We start from the raw sequence: 20,849 nt of genomic DNA on the forward strand, positions 1-20,849 counted from the left end.
GCCAGTCACAGGTGGGGAAGGCATGAGTTGACAATAGGTCCCGCCTCTCTCTCCCAGGTTTGCCGGGGGGTGTCCCAAGGCTCTTGGCCTCCCCCTAGTGTTAGGAGGAACCCAGGTTTACAAAGAGATATTGGGGCATCCTTCTGAGGTGCTAGGGTCCCGTGAAAGCCCTGGGAAGTGTGCCGACAAAGGGCTTGTCACTGTTATGATGACACGCTGCTCAGAAGGATTTAAACATGTATCTGACAGGGGTTTCCCAGGTGGCGCAGTGGTTAAGAATCCGCGTATTAATGCAGGGGGACACAGGTTCAAGTCCTGGGCCAGGAAAATCCCACGTGCTGTGGAGCAGTTAAGCCCGTGCGTCATAACTACTGAAGCCTGTTCGCCTAGAGCCCCAGCTGCGCAAGGGAAGCCCCCACTCGCAGCAAGCGCAACAAAGACCCAACACAGCCTAAAAGAAATATTTTTTAAAACCTTAAAAAAAGTCTGACAATGGATTGACTCATTCGTCCATGTAGCGTTAGTTTCAATAGATTATAAATCTAAATGTTTCCTACCGTCTTTGAATATCCACTGACCGTATTGACTGACACTAACACCGCCAAATTCGGGGGTCATATGTTGAAATACCTATTTTGGAGTTCTGTCAGAAAGTAGCAAGACTTAAACTAGGATCAGTTAAATAGACATGGTGATTATTTATTTATTTATTTATTTTTATTGGAGTATAATTGCTTTACAATGTTGTGTTCGTTTCTGCTGTACAGCAAAGTGAATCAGTTATAACTATACGTATATCCACTCTTTTTTAGATTTCTTTCCCATTTAGTTCACCACAGATCATTGAGCAGGGTTCCCTGTGCTAAACAATTGGTTCTCATTTGTTATCTATTTTATACATAGTAGTGTATATATGTTGATCCCAATCTCCCAATTCGTCCCACCCTCCTCTTCCTCCCTTGGTAACCATCTTTGTTCTCTACATCTGTGACTCTATTTCTGCTTTGCCTATAAGTTCATCTGTACCATTTTTCTAGATTCCACATATAAGCGATATTATATGATATTTGTTTTTCTCTTTCTGACTTACTTCACTCTGTATGGACTTGGTGATTATTTAATACATGGTTAAAATGACATGGTTAAGATGACAATCTCTTTTTGTTCTGTTTTAAGCACAGGTATGCAGGTTGCCTTGAGGAACACCAATATTCATTATCTACTGTGAACCTGCCCCTCTCCATTACCTTTGACTTTCTGTAACTGGGAAATGTTTTAATTCCTAAGGTACCGGGTTGGGAATTATTTTCCTGCCTACAATAACTTTTCCTACAGTAGTGTCTTCCACTCAATGATCTTGAAGAAATTCCAAGAGAAAGGGATAGAAGAGAGTCCTGACTACTGCTGCTATTAACTAAAGGTTCCCTGCAACTTGAAGGGATGGAGGAAATAATTTAGAGAAAAATGCACTGGGCTCATTAGAAAACAGAGACGCATAATCTCTCTTCACTTCCATTTTCTCATCCATCAATGTCAATTGTAACTCCCCATGAAAATTAAAGATATACTGTTACTGAAGCTATTAGATGAACGATGTTTTAATGACCAAAAGATCATCTATACCAGTAGTTCCAAATGCCAGTCTTCAGACCAATGTTAGCATGTTACCAAGTTTACACCTATCCAGGAAAAAATGGGAAAATCAACCAAAATGTACTTTTTTTTCAAAAAAAGCAAATTTTATGCAATATAAATTATTTTTCTTTGTCCTGGGAATAGGTTCCTCCCCGTGTGTATCAAAATTTCCTTTTATTAGTGTGTGATGGTAATAGATGTTTAGAAACTGTTTATTTTGTAATAGATGTTTATTAACGTCTTATAGACCCATATGAGAACATGGCAACCTCAAATCGTCCGGAGTAGGGAGTGGAAGGACTCATCTGTAAAATCCAAACATCCACAAGTTACTGATCAATCCAAACCGAACTACAGACAAGTACCCAGGACTACATATTTCAGCATGCACTGCGAATCGCTTCAAAGGGACTACATATCCGGGCATGCAATGCAACCATCAATCGGCGTACCCTTCTACTTATCTACGGAGACTACAAAGCCCAGGGTACTGTGCGTCGGACACGCGACGCCCCGTCCCTTAAACTAGGCAGGCCTCCGAAGCCTCCTGGATGGCTAACTCAGGTGCAAGGCATGCTGGGTGTTGTAGTTCTTCGGAAGCGAGGTCGGGCGGCTCCCTGGCCGCCCTGTACCGGCGGCTAGACTGCGCATGTGTGTCAGTGGCGTTAGCGGAGGACCAGGCTGGCAGTTCCTTCCTCGGAAGGAGAGATTCCTCTGCCATGGAGTCCTACGATGTGATCGCCAACCAGCCTGTCGTAATCGACAACGTGAGTTGCATCCCCCTAGCGGGGCTTATGCTCTTCTCCCCGAAGGGATCGCTTCCCGTGTTTCAGTCTGGGCCGCCGGCTCTTTGTCACTGGCCCGGCCTGTCAGGCGGGTTCAGCCGCCGCCGCCTCCGTCCTCCCCCGACCCGTAGTCCGCAGACAGGGCGGCCAGCCGGCCAGCAACCATAGGATGGAGAACCTTGGGATGGATAAAGGGAAGGGTTATAGTCGAGGCAGGGTCCTTGGGCCCTTGGCTCAAGGGGCCTTAACCGCTCTGTGAGCGCCCGGCGCCCGCCCCTCCCCGGTTTCCGATAACTCTATTGGCTCCTCTGGCTCTCCATCTTGACCGATGACCCCGCCTCTGGGCCTTGCATGATGAGGGCAGCCCTCTGCAGTGATTGGCTCGCGTCCCTGTCGTTCTTCCGGGCCGCCATAGTGTTTCACCTCTCTAAGGGGCGGTGCGGTGCACAAGGGCTGTTGGGATTGGTTTCTGGAACTCCCAGTGGTGCGGCCTGACTGGCTAGGGCCCGCCTGCTGGTGGAGAAGGGCGAAGTTTCCTTAGATCCCGAGCTGGCTGGGAGGCTAGGCGGTGTACCTGGGTGGGGCTCGAGAGTCTGGTGCCAGAAATGTGCTTAGGATTTCAGTTTTTTCTGTGATTATAAATTACAGAGTTAATAAAAGTCGAGAAGAAAGGAGAGTGACAAAGCAAGCAGGGAGGTACGTTCCTCTTCGGAACGCCTAGTTTCTGGGGGAAAAAATTACTAAACATAATATTTGCCAGGCGCTCTAGCGCTTACATGGGGGTTTCACATACATTCGAACTGGATCCTCACAAAAACCGGGTGAATAGTTGAGGCAGGAATTTTTATCCTCGTTTTACAAGTGTGAAAACTGAAGTGCAAAGAGGTAAAAGTGAGCGCAAGGTCGCATCGTGTAGGTGCCCTAAATCCGGTTCTTTATCCATTATTCCTCTTGATAGTACCCCACGCAAATGCATCAGTAGTGACAAATGGAAAGAATCTAAATACAGCTCTTTTATTTTATTTTTTTGCTGTACGCGGGCCTCTCACTGTTGTGGCCTCTCCCGTTGCGGAGCACAGGCTCAGCGGCCATGGCTCATGGGCCCAGCCGCTCCGCGGCATGTGGGATCTTCCCGGACCGGGGCACGAACCCGTGTGCCCTGCATCAGCAGGAGGACTCTCAAGCACTGCGCCACCAGGGAAGCCCTGCAGCTCTTATTTTTGGCGGAATGAGGCAGTTGTTAAAAAAAAAAAAAAAAAAAAAAAAAAAAAGATTTCTGTCTTCCACTCAAAGGTTTGGTCTCATGGAGATTGGTTGCTACCTTAATAATCCCCTTCTAAGTCTCTGAATCCCTCCATTGAGGAAAAACTGCCAATTCTGTCTTAAAGTGATTGTCACATTTGCTCCGTTGATTCAGCCCTTGGGACCTTGCGCACTTGAAAGTTCCTTTCATTTGCATCATCTCATTTAAGCTTCAACACTGATATGTAGATAGAACTTGAAATATGCAGAAAAGTGAGGCTTGGAGAGGTTAACTAACAGTATTCAAACCGCCTGGTTTATGAATTAAGGAGCCAAGACTCAGATTGAGATTGGGTTCTAAATTCCTCACTTTTTCCAAGGAAAGGTGCTTCTTTAGTTAGCTTTCCTTCTCTCCAGGAAGGAGGTTGAGCTCAGTGAGACATCTCATGTTGGGGAGCAATTTTTTTTTTTTTGTCTGCTTCATTAGACTGTTAAACCCTTGTGGGAAAAAATTGGTATTCCTTCGTTTTTCATTACTCTCTCTTTCCCCACCTCCCTCCCACATACAGTATCTAGGGCCTGACACCACTATGTGCACATTGGATTTTTAATTTTACTGATGGGTGGGGGGATAAATGACTGAATATCTCTATCATGGTAACGAAGATGTCCCTAAATAAAGAAAGGATTGTGGGGGGTGGGGGGAGCCTAGTTAGTTACTGCACAGGGTTGAGTAGGACTCCTTGTTCTTGATGTTAATTTTCAGAGAACACTATTTCTATCTTCAGCCAGTTTGTGTGTGCTTCATCTGCCTTTTTCTTAGTTTTAAAAAGAAAAAAAAAAAAAAGAAATTAGCAATCTCCTGTTTTCATCAGCAGTGCAGAAGGAGTAGTCTGTCCATCCCACCAGATCCTTTGCTTCTGGATTTGTTGGGCAGCAGTTCTATCTCCATCCGCTTTCTTTAATGTCACTTAAGTGAATGCTTCTTAGTTCCTTCTTTCTCTTTCTTGGTAGTGTATTTGAAATGCATCAAAGCAGTGGTGCGTTTTCAGTTTTAAGACTTAAGGAATAGACTTGCTTGTTTCTGGGAAAACATTTCCTTTATTATGCCAACAATCCCACCAAAAGGTAAAATAGGAGAAACTTAAGTAATTTTCCCACTAGGATTTACTGGGCATCTGCCACAGTTTTAGATATGGGGCCTCAGGTAGTTCTTGCTGTTTGATATTTAGAGAGTTTTGTTTTGTTTCAAAGTGAAAGATGGATAGGAAAAATCATTTGAAATATTTGAGCCAACTTTATATTTTGAGAATGTGTCTCTTGGGCTTCCCTGGTGGCACAGTGGTTGAGAATCCACCTGCCGATGCAGGGGACACGGGTTCGTGTCCCGGTCCGAGAAGATCCCACATGCCGCGGAGCGGCTGGGCAACGGGAGAGACCACAACAGTGAGAGGCCCGCGTACCGCAAAAAAAAAAAAAAAAAAGAGAGAATGTGTTTCTAGCAGATTCAGCAGCTCCATTGCTTACCATGCTGCCACAATTTTATTTCTGGGCTAAAGAGAGTGTAATTAGGGCTTCCCTGGTGGTGCAGTGGTTAAGAATCCGCCTGCCAACGCAGGGGACACGGGTTCGAGCCCTTGTCCGCGAAGATCCCACATGCTGCAGAGCAACTAAGCCCGTGTGCCACAACTACTGAGCCTGTGCTCTAGAGCCCATGAGCCACAGCTAGTGAGCCTGCGTGCCACAACTACTGAAACCCGCGTGCCTAGAGCCCGTGCTCCACAGCAAGAGAAGCCACTGCAATGAGAAGCCCGCTCACTGCGATGAAAAGTAGCCCCCGCTCGCCGCAACTACAGAAAGCCCGCGTGCAGCAACACTCAACGCAGCCAAAAATAAATAAATAAATAAATAAGCATAAGTCATTCTTCCCAAAGGCATATCATAGATAGTAATACAAGAAAGAGGAGGGCAGCTCCCAGGCCACATTCTGAGGACCACAACACTTTGATTAGAATACCATGTTTATTCTGAAGCTCAAATCTTTGTGAAGATCTCGAAGGTTAAGTTCCTTCCTAAAATGGATCAACATTCTGGTCAATTTTAAGATTGTCTTCATGACCATACTGTATGGGCCTAAATGCAGGAACAATGCCAGATCCTTACAAGTTTTTCAAGCTAAGAGTTCAACTGTTTGGGGGGAATGTTATGCTGCTTTAGCCACCTTTTTAAAAGTGGGATACTTTAAACACACAGAAAAGTTCAGAGAAGTATATAACAAGCACCCATGTAGCATGTGTCTTCTACCCAGATTTAATAAATGTCATTTGCCATATTTGCTTCATATTTTTTTAGGAAATAAAACATTACAGATATAATTGAAGCCTCTTTGTACCCATCTAAAATCCCATCCTTTCTTTCTGGTCCAGACATAACCCCAGAAGCAAAGCATCATCGTAAAATTGATGTGCTCCTTTCCATCCATGATTTTATGGACACATGTATCTTATAATGTGTGTGTGTACAGTATTTATGTTTTGAATTTTTACTTAAGTGTTATCATCTTATTTGCCAGCTCTCCTTATTATAGAAAATTTCAAATATAAACAAAAGGAGGGGAAATAGTATAACAAACATCCACATATCCATCACCTAGCTGAAATTGTTATCAACTCTTGGCCAATCTACATTCCCACCCACTTCCCTCTTCCACACTCTTTTATTTTATTATTTATTTACTTATTTATTTTTTACTAATTTGGTTGCACCAGTTCTTAGTTGTGGCAGGCGGGTTCCTTAGTTGTGGCATGCATTTGGGATCTAGTTCCCTGACAAGGGATCAAACCCTGGCCCCCTGCATTGGGAGTGTGGAGTCTTATCCACTGCGCCGCCAGGGAAGTCCCCACACTCTTTTAAAAACATAACCAATATACTATTATCAAACCTAATAAAATTAATAATAATTCCTTAATATCATCAAATATCTAGTCAATGTTCAAATTTCACTGTCTCTTTTTTTTTAACAATTTGTCATCAGCTCTTTTTTTTTTAACATCTTTATCAGAGTGTAATTGCTTTACAATGGTGTGTTAGTTTCTGCTTTATAACAAAGTGAGTCAGCTATACATATACATATATTCCCATGTCTCCTCCCTCTTGCATCTCCCCTCCCAACCTCCCTATCCCACCCCTCTAGGTGGTCACAAAGCACTGAGCTGATCTCTCTGTGCTATGCAGCTGCTTCCCACTAGCTATCTATTTCACATTTGGTAGTATATATAAGTACATGCCACTCTCTCACTTCGTCCCAGCTTACCCTTCCCCCTCCCCGTGTCCTCAAGTCCATTCTCTACATCTGCGTCTTTATTCCTGTCCTGCTCCTAAGTTCTTCAGAACCATTTTTTTAAGATTCCATATATATGTGTTAGCATACAGTATTTGCTTTTCTCTTTCTGACTTACTTCACTCCGTATGACAGACTCTAGGTCCATCCACCTCACTACAAATAACTCAATTTCGTTTCTTTTTATGGCTGAGTAATATTCCATTGTATATATGTGCCACATCTTCTTTATCCATTCATCTGTTGATTGTCATCAGCTCTTAAGATGTGCTGATTCACTTAAGTTTAAGGGACACTAGAATTAGCTGAGGAAATGAAGTCAATATATTTATGTAACACCATCACTTGTGGTGTGACTTTCAGGCTGTTGGTTATACAATTGCAGAAAGAATCCATCCGTAGTTTGATGGAGAGAGTGAAGAGGAGGTGGCTTGCAGAGATAATTTCACTATTCAATTATGTATATTTTGAGAGCCACAGATGTGCTTCACATCAAGCTAGAAAGCATGTCTAGAATAGGGGTCTCGAACTCAGTGCCTGCGGAGGCCAAGCAGATACATTAAAAAGATCGCGGCGGGGGGGCGGGGGGAGAAGGTAGCCTTAACAACAGTGCAAGGAATCTGGAAGGTGCATTGGGCACACCTGACCAAAGGGCCAGCTGCTTCTCATTTCCAGCCAGTTGTCCCCATGTAGGAATGCAGGCCCAGTGTGGCCATATCTTCTGATTTTTCAAGAGAAATCAGAAGTATTAAATTTCATGTGCAATCTCTAATTTTTTAACTGTTAGAAGTTAATGTAAAAGTAGTTTGTGGTCTATGGAGACAGAAAGTAGATTAGTAGTTGCCTAGGGCTGGGGGTTGGTGGTGGTAAGGATGGAGAGTGGCTGCTAATGGATACAGCGTTTCTTTGGGGGATGATGACAAAGTTTTAAAATTAGATTGTGGTGAATGATTGTACACTCTGTGAATATACTAAGAACCATTGAATTACACACCTTAAATGGGTAAATTGTACGGCATGTGAATTTTATCTCAATAAAGTTGTTTTTAAAAAACTACCTTGTGGGGGACTTCCTGGTGACTCAGTGGTTAAGAATCCGCCTGCCAATGCAGGGGACACAGGTTCGAGCCCTGGTCCGGGAAGATCCCACATGCCGCGGAGCAACTAAGTCTGTGTGCCACAGCTACTGAAACCCGCGCGCCTAGAGCCCATGCTCCTCAACAAGAGAAGTCACCTCAATGAGAAGCCCGCGCACCACAACAAAGAATAGCCGCAACTAGAGAAAACCCACGTGCACCAACAAAGACCCAACGCAGCCAAAACTAAATAAATTAATTAATTTAAAAAAAAAACTACTTTGTGGGCCAAACAAAATATGTCTTTGGGCCAAAATGGGCCACCAGTATTCTAGAATCTGAGTCTCCACCTCTCAGCATCCTCTTCCCACTTGTAAAATGTCAGACAGCTAGCCTCCTTCCCAGCATGTCAAGAATAATCAGTGCTTAGGATAAGGTTGCCCAAGCCACAAGGCCTATAGCCAGCAGGTACTGGGAGAGTCTTGCTGAAGGATTTGCTATTTGTTTGCCTGCATCAGAAGGAGAATTGTCAGTGGTGGCTGGCAGCAGACTCGAGTCCCCCAAATCAAATGTTTAATGAGACTACTTTTTCAAGTAGCTTCTAAAAGGCATTTGTTTACTTGGCTTTGCCAGAGTGAATAACAAAGAGAGTGGCAGCTCATTTGCCAGGTATACAGTTCCTAGTTACAAATACTGTTAAAGAAATTGACATGACCCTGAAGAAATTGACATGCCCCTTTTATATGCTCTTATGGTATGGCTTGTGCAGAATAGAGGCAACTCAGCCGGCTCCCCCATCCCCACCCATTATTCACCTATTCTTCAGCTGGCCTGCCAGGCAGCTTGTGGAGCTGCAGGGACAAGCTGGGTCTGGTTCCACCTTGTGCATCACTCCCAACACTGCCTTTGCCTTCCCTGTACCACCTCTGCCTGGGGCTTCTGGCATTCCAGCTGCTCATTGAGGTTCCATACTTTAGGCTTCATCAGCTCAATCATTTGAGCTTGGTTTTCATTTAGTCAACCAGCATCTATTCAAGTACCTTGCACATGTGAGATACTGCTGATATACAGAGTTTCTGACTTAAAGGAATTTGCACTGAAAAGAGACAAAAGTGGAAGCCATAAATTCGAATAGAAAGCAGAATGAGGGGACTTCCCTGGCAGCCCAGTGGTTAAAAGTTTGCCTTCCAATGCAGGGGGTGCAGGTTCGATCCTTGGTTGGGGAGCTAAGAGCCCACATGCCTCATGGCCAAAAAATAAATAAATAAATAAAACAAGCAATATTGTAACAAATTCAATAAAGACTTTAAAAAATGGTCCACATCAAAAGTATATATATATATGTTTTTATTTTTAAAAAAGCGGAATGAAATTTATGCTACCTAGTAAAACAGGTAATGGTGATTTGGGGAGGTAATAGGAAGAGGATAATTAATTCCAACTGGGGATTCTTCAGGAGCAAGGCGGTGGTATTTGAACTGGGCCTGTTATACTCTTGCTCGGAAGGATGGAGAGAAAGAAAAGAACCTAACATCTTAATCTGCCTTGTCACTCAGCCTCCAGTCCTTTTGCTAGTACTCAAAATCAAATATCCAGGAAAATCATCTCTTAAAAATATCTAGGAACTTTCCTGACGATCCAGTTGTTAACACTCTGCACTTCTACTGTGGGAGGCACAGGTTCAATCCCTGGTCAGGGAACTAAGATCCCATATGCCACGTGGTATGGCCAAAAAAAAAAAAAAAATCTAAAGGGCTTCCCTGGTGGCGCAGTGGTTGAGAGTCCGCCTGCCGATGCAGGGGACACGGGTTCGTGCCCCGGTCCGAGAAGATCCCACATGCCGCAGAGCGGCTGGGCCCATGAGCCATGGCCGCTGAGCCTGCGCGTCCGGAGCCTGTGCTCCACCAACGGGAGAGGCCACAACAGTGAGAGGCCCACGTACCGCAAAAAAAAAAAATCTGGAGTCTGAAGCACAGATTCTAGATTACTTTTCCTGTTTTCAACCTCTACCAGGAGATCCAGTTAGTCTGCTGGCATCACCACACCCAGATGAAGGCAGTGGGCAATTATTGGAAGCTTGAGCTCACAAGTTCCCAGAGTTCTCTTGTACAGTGTTCTTTTCACTAGCTGTGCTGCTGTCTCAGAGCCCTTGGGTTTGCAGTAAGATAGTATTTTCCTTCTTCCCGGTCTTTGAGCTCAGTTTACAGCTGCACCTTTTCCACGCTCCTTGCTGTTCTGCCCAGGCCAATGAGTTTGCACATTGTCTCCTGTTTTTTCTGTTGGCAGAGGTTCCTGCTGTCTTAGAGAACTGGCTTGCCCTGCTCTCCTCCCATACTGCTTTCCCTGTCCTTCAACCATTTCTTACCTCCTCCCTCTGTCTTGCTACGATCAGGCACCAGGATGACCCATCTCACCCCACCCCACCCCCTGCCCTTCTCCTATAGAAGAGCAGAGAGAGGGATCCAGGGCTGTTGCCAGGAAGCCTTTGGTACCAAGGTAACCTTGGCTAGTTAGCTCTCCTGATGTGTTTACTGCTTGCTGTGCAGGTCCTGGAAATATCAATATTACACTCGCCCCAGGAGAAGTGGTCAACATGCAGCAGGAAAAGCCTTGCCCTAATTGCACTTGCAGCTGCAAACTGTGTTGGGGGGGGTGGAAGGATGAGGGTATCAGGTGTGGTGGTAGAAGAATTAAGAAGGAAGAAAACAGGGTGAATCTCAAGCAGTATCAGGCCTCGACATCTGTCCTGCGTGGAGTTGATGTCCAGAGTCAATGTTTACTTTGGCTGGGCCTGGGTGGTACAAGAGATGATGGTGGGAGACATCAGATTCTTCTCAGACAGTGCTTTAGGACTTTCCTGCTCTTTACCTCAAGAGACCAACAAGTAAAGCAAAGCATAGTGAAAAACAAAGCAACCACAACCCCCCCACAAAGCATAGTGGTCTGCCCCTGTAGTCAAAACCAGACAACGTGTGTCATATTGGAGTTAACTTCAAGTATGGCAGCGCTTGTGGTGGTGTCTGTCATAGAGGCCTTGGAGGGCAGGGATAGTTTGGGTCTGAGCTGGGAAAGTAGCTTAGAAGCATTCCACGGTGGTATAACAGAATCATGCGCTCTTCCCTCCTTGGTTATATTCCTAAACTTGGCTGCTTTGGTGCTTCTAGTCACTTTCCTCTTCTCTCCTCAAGAGTTCTTTTTTTTCCCCTTTATTAATATTAATTTCCCTTTTTAATTCCGAAAGTAAAACATGTTCAATGTAGAAAAGTCAAAGAATACATAAAAATCAAATAACACTCAGAGTATGCAATAGAAATGCCCCTCACCATCCCCAGCCCTACTGCCCTCCCTTTGGTGTGCGTTCACTGTTCAGATTCTCATACAAGTGGATATAGTATACATAAGTATAAGGTCTCTCTCTTTTTAAAGTAAAGATGGAACCATATTATATATACTGTATGATATATATCTTCTCTTGTTTTTGTGATATTGTGACTTCTCTTTCTCTCTCTCCTCAGGGATCCGGTGTGATTAAAGCTGGTTTTGCTGGTGATCAGATCCCCAAATACTGCTTTCCAAACTAGTAAGTCATTCTGTAGCTTAGTCAGAAGCTTTATAATGGTGTCAGCCCTCCATCTTTTAGGGAGAAAGGATCTCTCATTTGGGTCAGTCTTGGTACTCAAAACAACAAGCAAGGGACAGGAGCTGGCTTTTGGAGCAAGCAGACAATTTTGCCTGCAGGGTACAATCCGAGAGGTGAATTTTTTTTTATTTGATTTTATCTGATACCAAAAATGTTATCATTGGTGACTCATTGCTTTGGATGACAGTCTCTTCATGGAACCCTCTTCTTATCACCCAGGATGGGGTTTAACATTAAACCATACCTACCATCCTAGTGAGAATGAGTTTTTGGTTTTTTAAAAATAAATTTATTTATTTTTATTTTTGGCTGCATTGGGTCTTCGTTGCTGCACACGGGCTTTCTCTAGTTGCGGCACGAGGGCTTCTCATTGCAGTGGCTTCTCTTGTTGTGGAGCATGGGCTCTAAGCGCATGGGCTTCAGTAGTTGTGGTACACGGGCATAGTTGCTCCACGGCATGTGGGATCTTCCCGGACCAGGGCTTGAACCCATGTCCCCTGCGTTGGCAGGCAGGTTCTTAACCACTGTGCCACCAGGGAAGCCCAAGAATGAGTTTTTTTCTCAGCACTTTCTTCCTAAGGCAGAGAGATTGCAGGCAGGAAAAGGGCACGGGTGCCTGGGAAAGGGGCTCAGAGCAGTAGAAAAAGGAAGAAAGGCCATCTGTCAGTTACAACATCACAGTTTTCCTTAATAGGAGGCCTGGGCAGGAGGCTAAGGAGACAAAAACTTTTTGAGTTAATCGATCCAAATGAATTCTTGTTTCCCAGTCTCTCTTGATCTGCATATATACTGTGGAAAAAGAAGAACTAGAGGTATTGAATCCTCCAGAATTTGTTTTAACAACTTATAAAATAATATAAATATATGAAATATATGAAATACAAATGACAAAATAATAAATACAAAAAAATAAAATAATACATGTTTATTATAGAAATTGCGGGAAGTGCAGAAAAGTAGAAAGAGGAAAATCAAAATCAACTATAATCTCATTCCTCAACAGTAATCACAGTAGAACTGAGTATATTTCTTCCCATCCAAGTACGTGCATCAGTACATCCTTCCCGTGTTCTGTCACGTGTTGTGTCATGAAATGAAAAGTGATGGTCCTCCCTGCTCTCTTTTGTAGTGTGGGCAGACCCAAACATGTTCGTGTCATGGCAGGTGCCCTTGAAGGCGACATCTTCATTGGCCCCAAAGCAGAGGTAATCCCCAGTCCTACTGAAGAAACGTCAAGCCAGCAGGGGACCTTCATCGTTCCCCACTCAGGCAGTGTCCCACAGTGGGACATGGCCACGAGTAAAAGAAGCAATTTCCTCTTGAACTCTCCCCTTTCATTCTCTCATTCTAGAGAGAGTAAACCTAGTTGGTTTCGTTCTCCCAGGAACAGCCTCTGGTTTTAGAGAAAAAAATATCTGGAACCCCACTTTGGGAAATAGAGACCAGTCTAGAAAAGTGGGCTTTTGCCTTCCTTCTGTACTCTGTCACTACATTGCCAATGATTAAGTTGACTGGCTTCGTTATTTTTTTGGCAGAAGTGATTGGGGGGAGATTCTAGCTGGGATACCCTGGGGATAAGTTAATTAGCACAGTTTGGCAGTTAATTAGCACAGTTAATTAGCACAGTTTTCCTCAGGCAGCTTCTAGAAGCAGAACAACAGAATCATTGTTGCCAACCTTGGTTGCAAATGCCAAGAGATTGTGTCCTGGAACCAGGCAATGAGGAGGGTGCCACCCAGCGGCCCACGGAAATGCAGAAGCCCTCTGCTTTACCAGCTGGTTGGGCACTGAGTCCAGTTCGCAGCATACAGTTTAGAGACTTGGAGGCTGGGTGTCCCGCCCTTAGCTGTGGTTGAGGACTGCAGGCCCTGGAAGAGCAGGGCCCACCTGGCAGCCCTGCTGAGAGGCTGGCTGTTGCTGTAAGTGCTGCTCTCTGCCCCCAGGAGCACCGAGGACTGCTCTCCATCCGCTACCCCATGGAGCACGGCATCGTCAAGGACTGGAACGACATGGAGCGCATCTGGCAATACGTCTATTCTAAGGACCAGCTGCAGACTTTCTCAGAGGAGGTGAGGGTCCTATGTTCAGGGTGCCCCTGCAGGGTTTGCAGAGCAGGCAGAGCCCCTACCCCAGAGATGAGGCGGATGACGATGATAACTGCCACGAGCGTTTGAGTCTTATGTTCTAGGCACCAGGCCATGTGCTTTCCACACATGTTTGCGTTTAATCTTCACAGCATTCCTATGAGATACAGGTAGTATCATCTCCATTTTATAAACAAGGGAACAGAAGGTCAGAGAAGCCAGGTGGTGTTTTTAAGATCACCCAGTGAATAGAGTAGTAGAGCTGGGATTCAAACCCACGTCTTTCAGACTTCAGAGCCTATACTCTTTACCTTCTAAGAAAGGAAGTCTCAACTCGGAAACACAAAAGGAAGGTGCATACTAGGCTTATCAGAATTTCCAGGGGAGGGATATGTTCCATTTTTTTAAAGTATAGTCAATATTAATATTGAAATTTAATTTTCTATTTTGAGAAAAAAATTTTAACTATTATTTTTATTGTCATAATTCCAAATTTAGAGTTTAGCAAAATCTTGACAACTGGAGCTATACAGTAGGTACAAGGACCTATATAAGAATCTTGGAAGACAAGGAGGGGAGTAGGGGATGAGGACAGAATGAGACTTTAAAGGGGGTGTGAATTTAGAAAGTTGAGAAACTGACTTGGGTGGGGATAGGTGACAAGCCCAGTTTGTCCTTTTTTGGAGAGAGGCTGACAAAGGTCACCTGAGCTCTCCAACCAGCCACACAGTATAATGAGGGGTGGGAATCTGGCCTCGCCCTGATTGCCATCTGGGCATCTTTCACCAGCATCCTGTGCTCCTGACGGAGGCACCTTTAAACCCGCGGAAAAACCGGGAACGAGCTGCTGAAGTTTTCTTCGAGACCTTCAATGTGCCAGCCCTTTTCATCTCCATGCAAGCTGTGCTCAGCCTGTGAGTAGCAACTGGCCCCTTGTGGGGAAAGCAGTCCTTTGGCAGAGTCGAGGCTGCCTCTCCTTTGGGTTGGTTCAGAGTCACCTGAGCATCTCTGCCAGGGAAGGTTGGATGGTGGGAAAGGGAGCATTGAGGCTGTTTCCCAGTCTCGGAACTCCCTGCTGGTTTGGTGCCAGAGGCTGTCCACTCAGCCCGCTGGGAAGGCCGTGTGCTGCAACAGCTCTCCCTGCAGGCCCCTGTAATGACTTCGGGTATTATTTCAGGGCCTACTTGTGCCGGGTGCTATGCAAGGCCGGTGATAGGGTCGTGATGAAAACACCTCTGTGTTCCCTGTTCTCACACCCCTCCCAACCTGCCTCACACCAGGGTTAGGTATTTTGCCGAGATCGTACACTGGTGACCTACAGATGGCATGTGTTTGGCCCCATTAAAAAACTGTGAACCAGCATTTAAAAGTTAGGACATTTCCTATCAAAATCCAAATTTCCGGCTTCTCTGAAAAAATGGGACGATCTGGTAATGCTGGGCCTGCACTCCTCTAGAACAAAAATCAGCTGGAGCTGAAATAAAATAGCAGCTGCACTTTAGATAGGGCTTGCAAACTTGACTTCACCACAGTCCTCTCCATTGCCTGTTGTCCTCCCAACACAAAGGCAGAATGTCAGTTGCTATTTATGAAACATTGTGGGTTTTTCGCCTCATATCACAGAAATATATGTCTGTACCCTTGTCTTTACCAAAAGAGAAAAAACTAAGGACAGACCTAGAGGGCCATGTGGGAAAAAGCTAGGTTTTTATGAAAGTGAAGATATTATTTTCTTTTACTCATTCACTTTTCCTGCCTGACCCCTGTAGGCATTTGAGTTTTTTCTTCTTGGCTAGAGAGTAAAAACTGTCCCTCAGGCTGGGTCCCTGAAGCAGTTGAAGGCTAGGCCATCTCCTGCGGTTAGAAGGCCTGCTCTTCTGGGGGTTGGGGAGGGAGCTTGGAGAGGCTCAGCTCCTTTCCTTCAGACACTACAGGCTTGCTTGCTTCAGTACTCAGGCTGCCTTCGTACTTAGTCCAGTCGAAGGCTTCTGGAGAAGGCAGGCCCCAGCTTTAGTTTAGCTGACATTGAACTCTAGCAAGAAGTGAGTTTCTTCCCAGAGTGAGGAGGCAGCGGTTGGTGATGGTTTGCCCCCTTTGCTTCAGTTATGCCACCGGCAGGACCACGGGTGTGGTGCTGGATTCTGGGGATGGCGTCACCCACGCCGTGCCCATTTACGAGGGCTTTGCCATGCCCCACTCAATCATGCGCATCGACATTGCTGGCCGGGACGTCTCTCGCTTCCTTCGCCTCTACCTGCGCAAGGAAGGCTATGATTTCCACTCATCCTCCGAGTTTGAGATTGTCAAGGCCATAAAAGAAGTAAGTGTTGCCCCCATGGGCCCAGGGCTGGGAGAGGGAATGGGAACAGCAGCCAGGACCTCCGTGACCTGAAGTGAAGAGCTGTGAAGCTCCTGTCCTGGGGATCAGGCTCTGCCCTCCCCAGCCAGGCCTCCTGGCAGCTCTCTGATCTCCAGCTGGGTCCCCTGACCCTGACCGACTCACCTTCCAAAGTGCTGCCGTCCGTCTTGTGGTAGAAAGGGAGCTGCCTCTATTTCCTCAGCTGGGAGATGAGCACACCCATGCTCGTTTATTTAACGTTTTTTATACATTACGTACAAATAATATACGTTCTTTTACATCCTTGAAGAAGTCAGAACACTTTTTTTCTTTTTAGGTAAAATGAACCCTCCTGCCACCTACAGCTCTAGGAGACCTCGGAGCTGGGTAGGCGGTACCCAGAACCGTATGAGTAGTAGGAGAAAAACACCTGAGTCTGGACTAAAATTAGGGTGTGGTCTCAGACCCAAATCCAGAAAGCTGAGTTGCCACACTTGCCCACCAGGAAGGTGGAGCAGGTGAAAACGCATATCCTAAGAAGGGGCAGGGAGATTTCGGTCAGCCCTCACTGGGTGGCACTTAGCATATGCGGCTCTAACGACCTTTAGGGCAGTCACTGCAATGGGCAGATTTCTGCAGCAGCACATCACTCCCAGGGACTTTGACTGGGTAGTCGCCAGGTTTCCTGCCTGCCTGCCTGACTTGTGCTTGGTTCTGCAGAGAGCGTGCTACCTATCCATAAACCCCCAGAAGGATGAGACACTAGAGACGGAGAAGGCACAGTACTACCTGCCCGACGGCAGCACCATTGAGGTAGGCGGCCGGACCTCTCCCCTCAGGCCCCCCAGGCCCCAAAAGCTCTGGGCCCAAACCAAACTTCCCACAGGCAGGCTGGAGTCAGGTCCTTCACACTGTCTGCCTGGAGCAGCATAGCTCTTGAGCTGCAGCATCTTCTGCAGAGCGAGGTGCCCAGGACTTTGCTTGTCCGGTGTGGAGGGGAGGAGGCACCAGAGGCATTTTCCTAGGTCAGAATGGGACTAGGAAGGGTGAGGTATAGTGCTATCCTTAACCACTTAGGCACAGTGTAGGGTGAGTTCCATCTCCCTGGACCTCCACTGATAGGAAGAAATTTCCACAAATGAATGAATCCATCTATTAAGTCTCTGGCTGGCAAGTGCCAGAGCTAGGATTACACACAGGAGCTTCCTCTCTGTAGTTTCCCAGGAGCCCTGTTTGTTCCTTTTTGTTCCCAGGAGCCCTCTCTTTGTTCTTCGTTGTGCCCTTGATGTACAAGGTCTTGCCTGAGCATGGCCTTCCTAGCCACCTGGTTACTAAACCGTGGGCAGAGGGCCCTCTTCCATTTCCACTCCCAGAGGGACCTCAGCCCCCACCCCAGCCTGAGAAACTTGCGGCCCCCCCGCAGATTGGTCCTTCCCGATTCCGGGCACCTGAGCTGCTGTTCAGGCCAGACCTGATCGGCGAGGAGAGCGAGGGCATCCATGAGGTGCTGGTGTTCGCCATCCAGAAGTCTGACATGGACCTGCGGCGCACACTTTTCTCTAACATCGTCCTTTCGGGAGGCTCCACCCTGTTCAAAGGTTGGTCTTTGCTCTCAGCGCCCTTCCCCAGGAAGCTTCCACATACTGCTGGGCCCAGACACCCAGAGAATTGACATGAGATTCTCCTTTCCTGCCCATTCAGGTTTTGGTGACAGGCTATTGAGTGAAGTGAAGAAATTGGCTCCGAAAGATGTGAAGATCAGGGTAGGAGCATGCTGGGGGCGGGGCCAGGGGCTGGGTGGAACTGAGCCTCCCAGGATCTGGAGGGCCATGAGGCGTGGCCTCCCCTCCTGCTCTGCCCAAGTTTTTCGGGCACCGCCAGATGGCTCCCAGCTTCTACTCTGCCCCTGAAGCCCACCAGAGGGGAGGACCCATCTTCACTCTCCCTCTTCACAAAAGGGGGCAGTTCTGATTCCCAGATGTGGCAGGGTGCTAGGCTGAGGGCCCCACATGTGGTCTTTCAGGGAAACTGTAACACTGACAGGAGACTGACTTTGGTTGCTCCCCTGTGACACAGTCTAACATCTTAGTGACTGCTGAGGAGAGCTGGCCTGCCTGAGGAAGGAGGGATCCTGAATGGAGGAGTGTGGTTCCTGCTGTACAATCTGCTTCCCACCAGCCCCAGACGGAGCCAAATCTTGCCCCCAGATAGCCCCAGCTTCCCTGGGAGCCATAGATACTTAGGGATGCCGGGAACCTGTTCCTTCAGATGAGCAGGCTGGCCACAGTACCCCCCAGAGAGGCCACAGGGTCCAGCAGGGACATAACTTAAAGCCTGTTTTATGAAATATATCCACTGAAATGTATCCATGTATCCACCGGCTCTCACTGGCAGTGAGAATTGGCCATAAAGGTGAGTAGTGGCAGGGAAAGGGAGAGGGGAGGATGGACGTCTCAGATTCTCTTTCCACCCACCCCTGCAGATATCTGCACCGCAAGAGAGACTGTATTCCACATGGATTGGGTGAGTAGCTCTTCTGGGCATAAGAGCGGAACAGGAAGCAAAGGCATTGATTACCCCTCACCACCCCATCCCTTTAAAGAAAAGCCTGGTCTGGTTTGGCCCCAGGGGGACTGGCTGGCTCCATGAATACCCACTCCCCTTCTCTGAGATTGTTCCTTTGGATTCCCTCCACTCCAGGGGCTCCATCCTTGCCTCCCTGGACACCTTTAAAAAGATGTGGGTCTCTAAGAAGGAATACGAGGAAGACGGTGCCCGATCCATCCACAGGAAAACCTTCTAATATTGGGACATCATCTTCACCTCTCTCTGAAGTTAACTCCACTTTAAAACTCGCTTTCTTGAGTCGGAGTGTTTGCGAGGAATTGCCTGTGTGTATGAGTGTGTGTGTGGGTGTGTGGGTACGAGCGTGTGCGCATATGCGAGTGCCGTGTGGCCCGGGGATCCCAGGGATCCCGGGGCCCAGAAAGGACGATGAACTACCCACGATGGTGACGGCCTGAGACCTGGGGTTGACCACTAACTGGCCCCTGACGAGGGACCTGCTCCGTCAGCGGGGTCTTTGGCTGGCTGTGTGGGACTATGTTTACTACCATAGGGAGACAGAGAGGGAGGTAAACCCAACCCCCGAGACCTTGCTGCTGCCCATCCTAGGCTGGGCCAGCCCCACCCCTACCCCACCCAGGGTGCTCTGTGGCCCAAGGCAGCTGCTGCCTCCCCTTGCTCATCATTCTGCTCTCGATGCCTCTTGATCACAGACTGAGGGCCAGGGTTGAGTTCTGTCTGGTTTTGTTGCAGTCTGGGTTTAGAAAGCTGGAAAAGCACTCCAGGAGCGGTTACTGAGACTTCGGTATCAGGAGGGGGCAGGATGCCCTCAGCTTCACCTGGAGACCAGGACCACACTGGGCATTTGAGGAGGGCAGGAGTAGTGCTACTTCTGATGGGTGGCAGAGTTAATACTCTAACCCCCAACCCCCATCCGGGGATCTCGGGAGAGTTTCAGGAGCCTGTTGGCCCCAGGCCCTTGCTTTCCATCCATCCATGGGCAAAGCCATCTTCAGTTTTATTTATTGAAGTGTTTGTTCAGTACAGGGACTGGAGCGAGGGAGCTCACTGCCTCCTGCCCGCCAGTCACCCTGTTCACACTAACGTTTACAGCACCTAAGCTTAGCATAGCGTCCAGGGCCCCGCCACTCCCTGCTAACAGTGAACTGACAGTATCCATAGGCCTCAGGACCATTTGGGATCAGAGGCTACACTCAAAGTCACTCCAGCCTCTTTCTTTCTCCCTCTTCCACTTGCTCACCACCCTGGAATCAACAGGCTGGTTGCTGGTTGGATTTTCTGAAACAGGAGGTAGAATCACCCTTTGGCAGAGGCTGCTAGCAAAGGAGGGGTGTTGGGGATCCAGCCTCCTTAGGACTGGAGAAAGATCTGCAATTAAGTTGCCTTTTCCCACGCTAGCTGACCCAGGGGGGACTAGGTTGTAGAGGCGAGATGGCCCCCTCTGGGCTGATTTGTGCCATTCTTGTCTTTACATTTGTTTGGTTAGGGAGGGGCCAGACCAGAGTGCCAGGAGCTGATGGGCTCAGGCTCACCTCCTCTGGTCCAGTGGGGCCAGGTGCCTGCCCTGGACTGGGCTGGCCTGGCAGTGGTCCCAAGGCTCTTCAGGCCAGATGGTGCAAAGCTGGGGCTAGCAGATACTCACCGGCACCCTCACCTGTGACACCAAGACCTGCCCTGATCCCAGATTCCAGGCAGTATTCTCCCCCATGCCGTCCAATGACCAAAGGCCCTGCCAGGTGTGGGCCGCAGCAGCAGGTGTGTGTGAAAGTGATGTGGCGACCCACAGACTGCAGTGTGCTTAACCAGCTCACCTCCCCCGCCCTTAGCCCAAGCCTGTCCCTCGCACAGCCTCGCACAAACCACGTTGCCTGGTGGGGCCCAGTGTACTTAAATAAACTCGTTCCAATAGACACAACAGCTGGGCCTCTGTCTGTAGCCAGTGCAGGGTGGGAGGTGGGAGGTGGGAGGAGGGAGGAGGGAGGAGGGAGGAGAGAGGAGGGAGGAGAGAGGAGCTGTGGACCTGGAATCTGAGGCTGTGACTGGGCCTAGTCTGCCCTCTAGAGGGCACTGTTGCTCCAGCCAGACTTGGCCTGACCTTAGCCCAAGCCCCAACCTGTCAGGTG

At 47.5% G+C, this 20,849-nt stretch overlaps 1 protein-coding gene across 1 annotated transcript; it reads left to right on the forward strand.

The window, feature by feature from the left end:
* The first annotated feature begins 2,266 nt into the window (after window positions 1-2,266).
* On the forward strand, window positions 2,267-20,641 carry ACTR1A (actin related protein 1A). The gene is made up of 11 exons (XM_059054133.2): window positions 2,267-2,402; window positions 11,594-11,658; window positions 12,848-12,923; window positions 13,662-13,787; window positions 14,592-14,716; window positions 15,906-16,122; window positions 16,861-16,953; window positions 17,564-17,738; window positions 17,842-17,903; window positions 18,623-18,663; window positions 18,841-20,641. Exons 1-11 carry the CDS (start codon window positions 2,355-2,357, stop codon window positions 18,941-18,943), a joined length of 1,131 nt encoding a protein of 376 aa, XP_058910116.1. The 5' UTR covers window positions 2,267-2,354; the 3' UTR covers window positions 18,944-20,641.
* The last annotated feature ends 208 nt before the right edge of the window (window positions 20,642-20,849 follow it).

Source organism: Kogia breviceps, chromosome 2 (assembly GCF_026419965.1).
Source record: "Kogia breviceps isolate mKogBre1 chromosome 2, mKogBre1 haplotype 1, whole genome shotgun sequence".
NCBI classification, from domain to species: domain Eukaryota; kingdom Metazoa; phylum Chordata; class Mammalia; order Artiodactyla; family Physeteridae; genus Kogia; species Kogia breviceps.

What these genes read in the sequence shown, in the direction of transcription:
- ACTR1A (XM_059054133.2), top strand. Translation starts at nt 2,355, where the DNA reads ATGGAGTCCTACGATGTGATCGCCAACCAGCCTGTCGTAATCGACAAC. An exon ending in ATGCAAGCTGTGCTCAGCCT is followed by an intron (nt 14,717 to 15,905) that starts GTGAGTAGCAAC and finishes CCTTTGCTTCAG; the next exon opens with TTATGCCACCGGCAGGACCA. An exon ending in CTGTATTCCACATGGATTGG is followed by an intron (nt 18,664 to 18,840) that starts GTGAGTAGCTCT and finishes CCTCCACTCCAG; the next exon opens with GGGCTCCATCCTTGCCTCCC.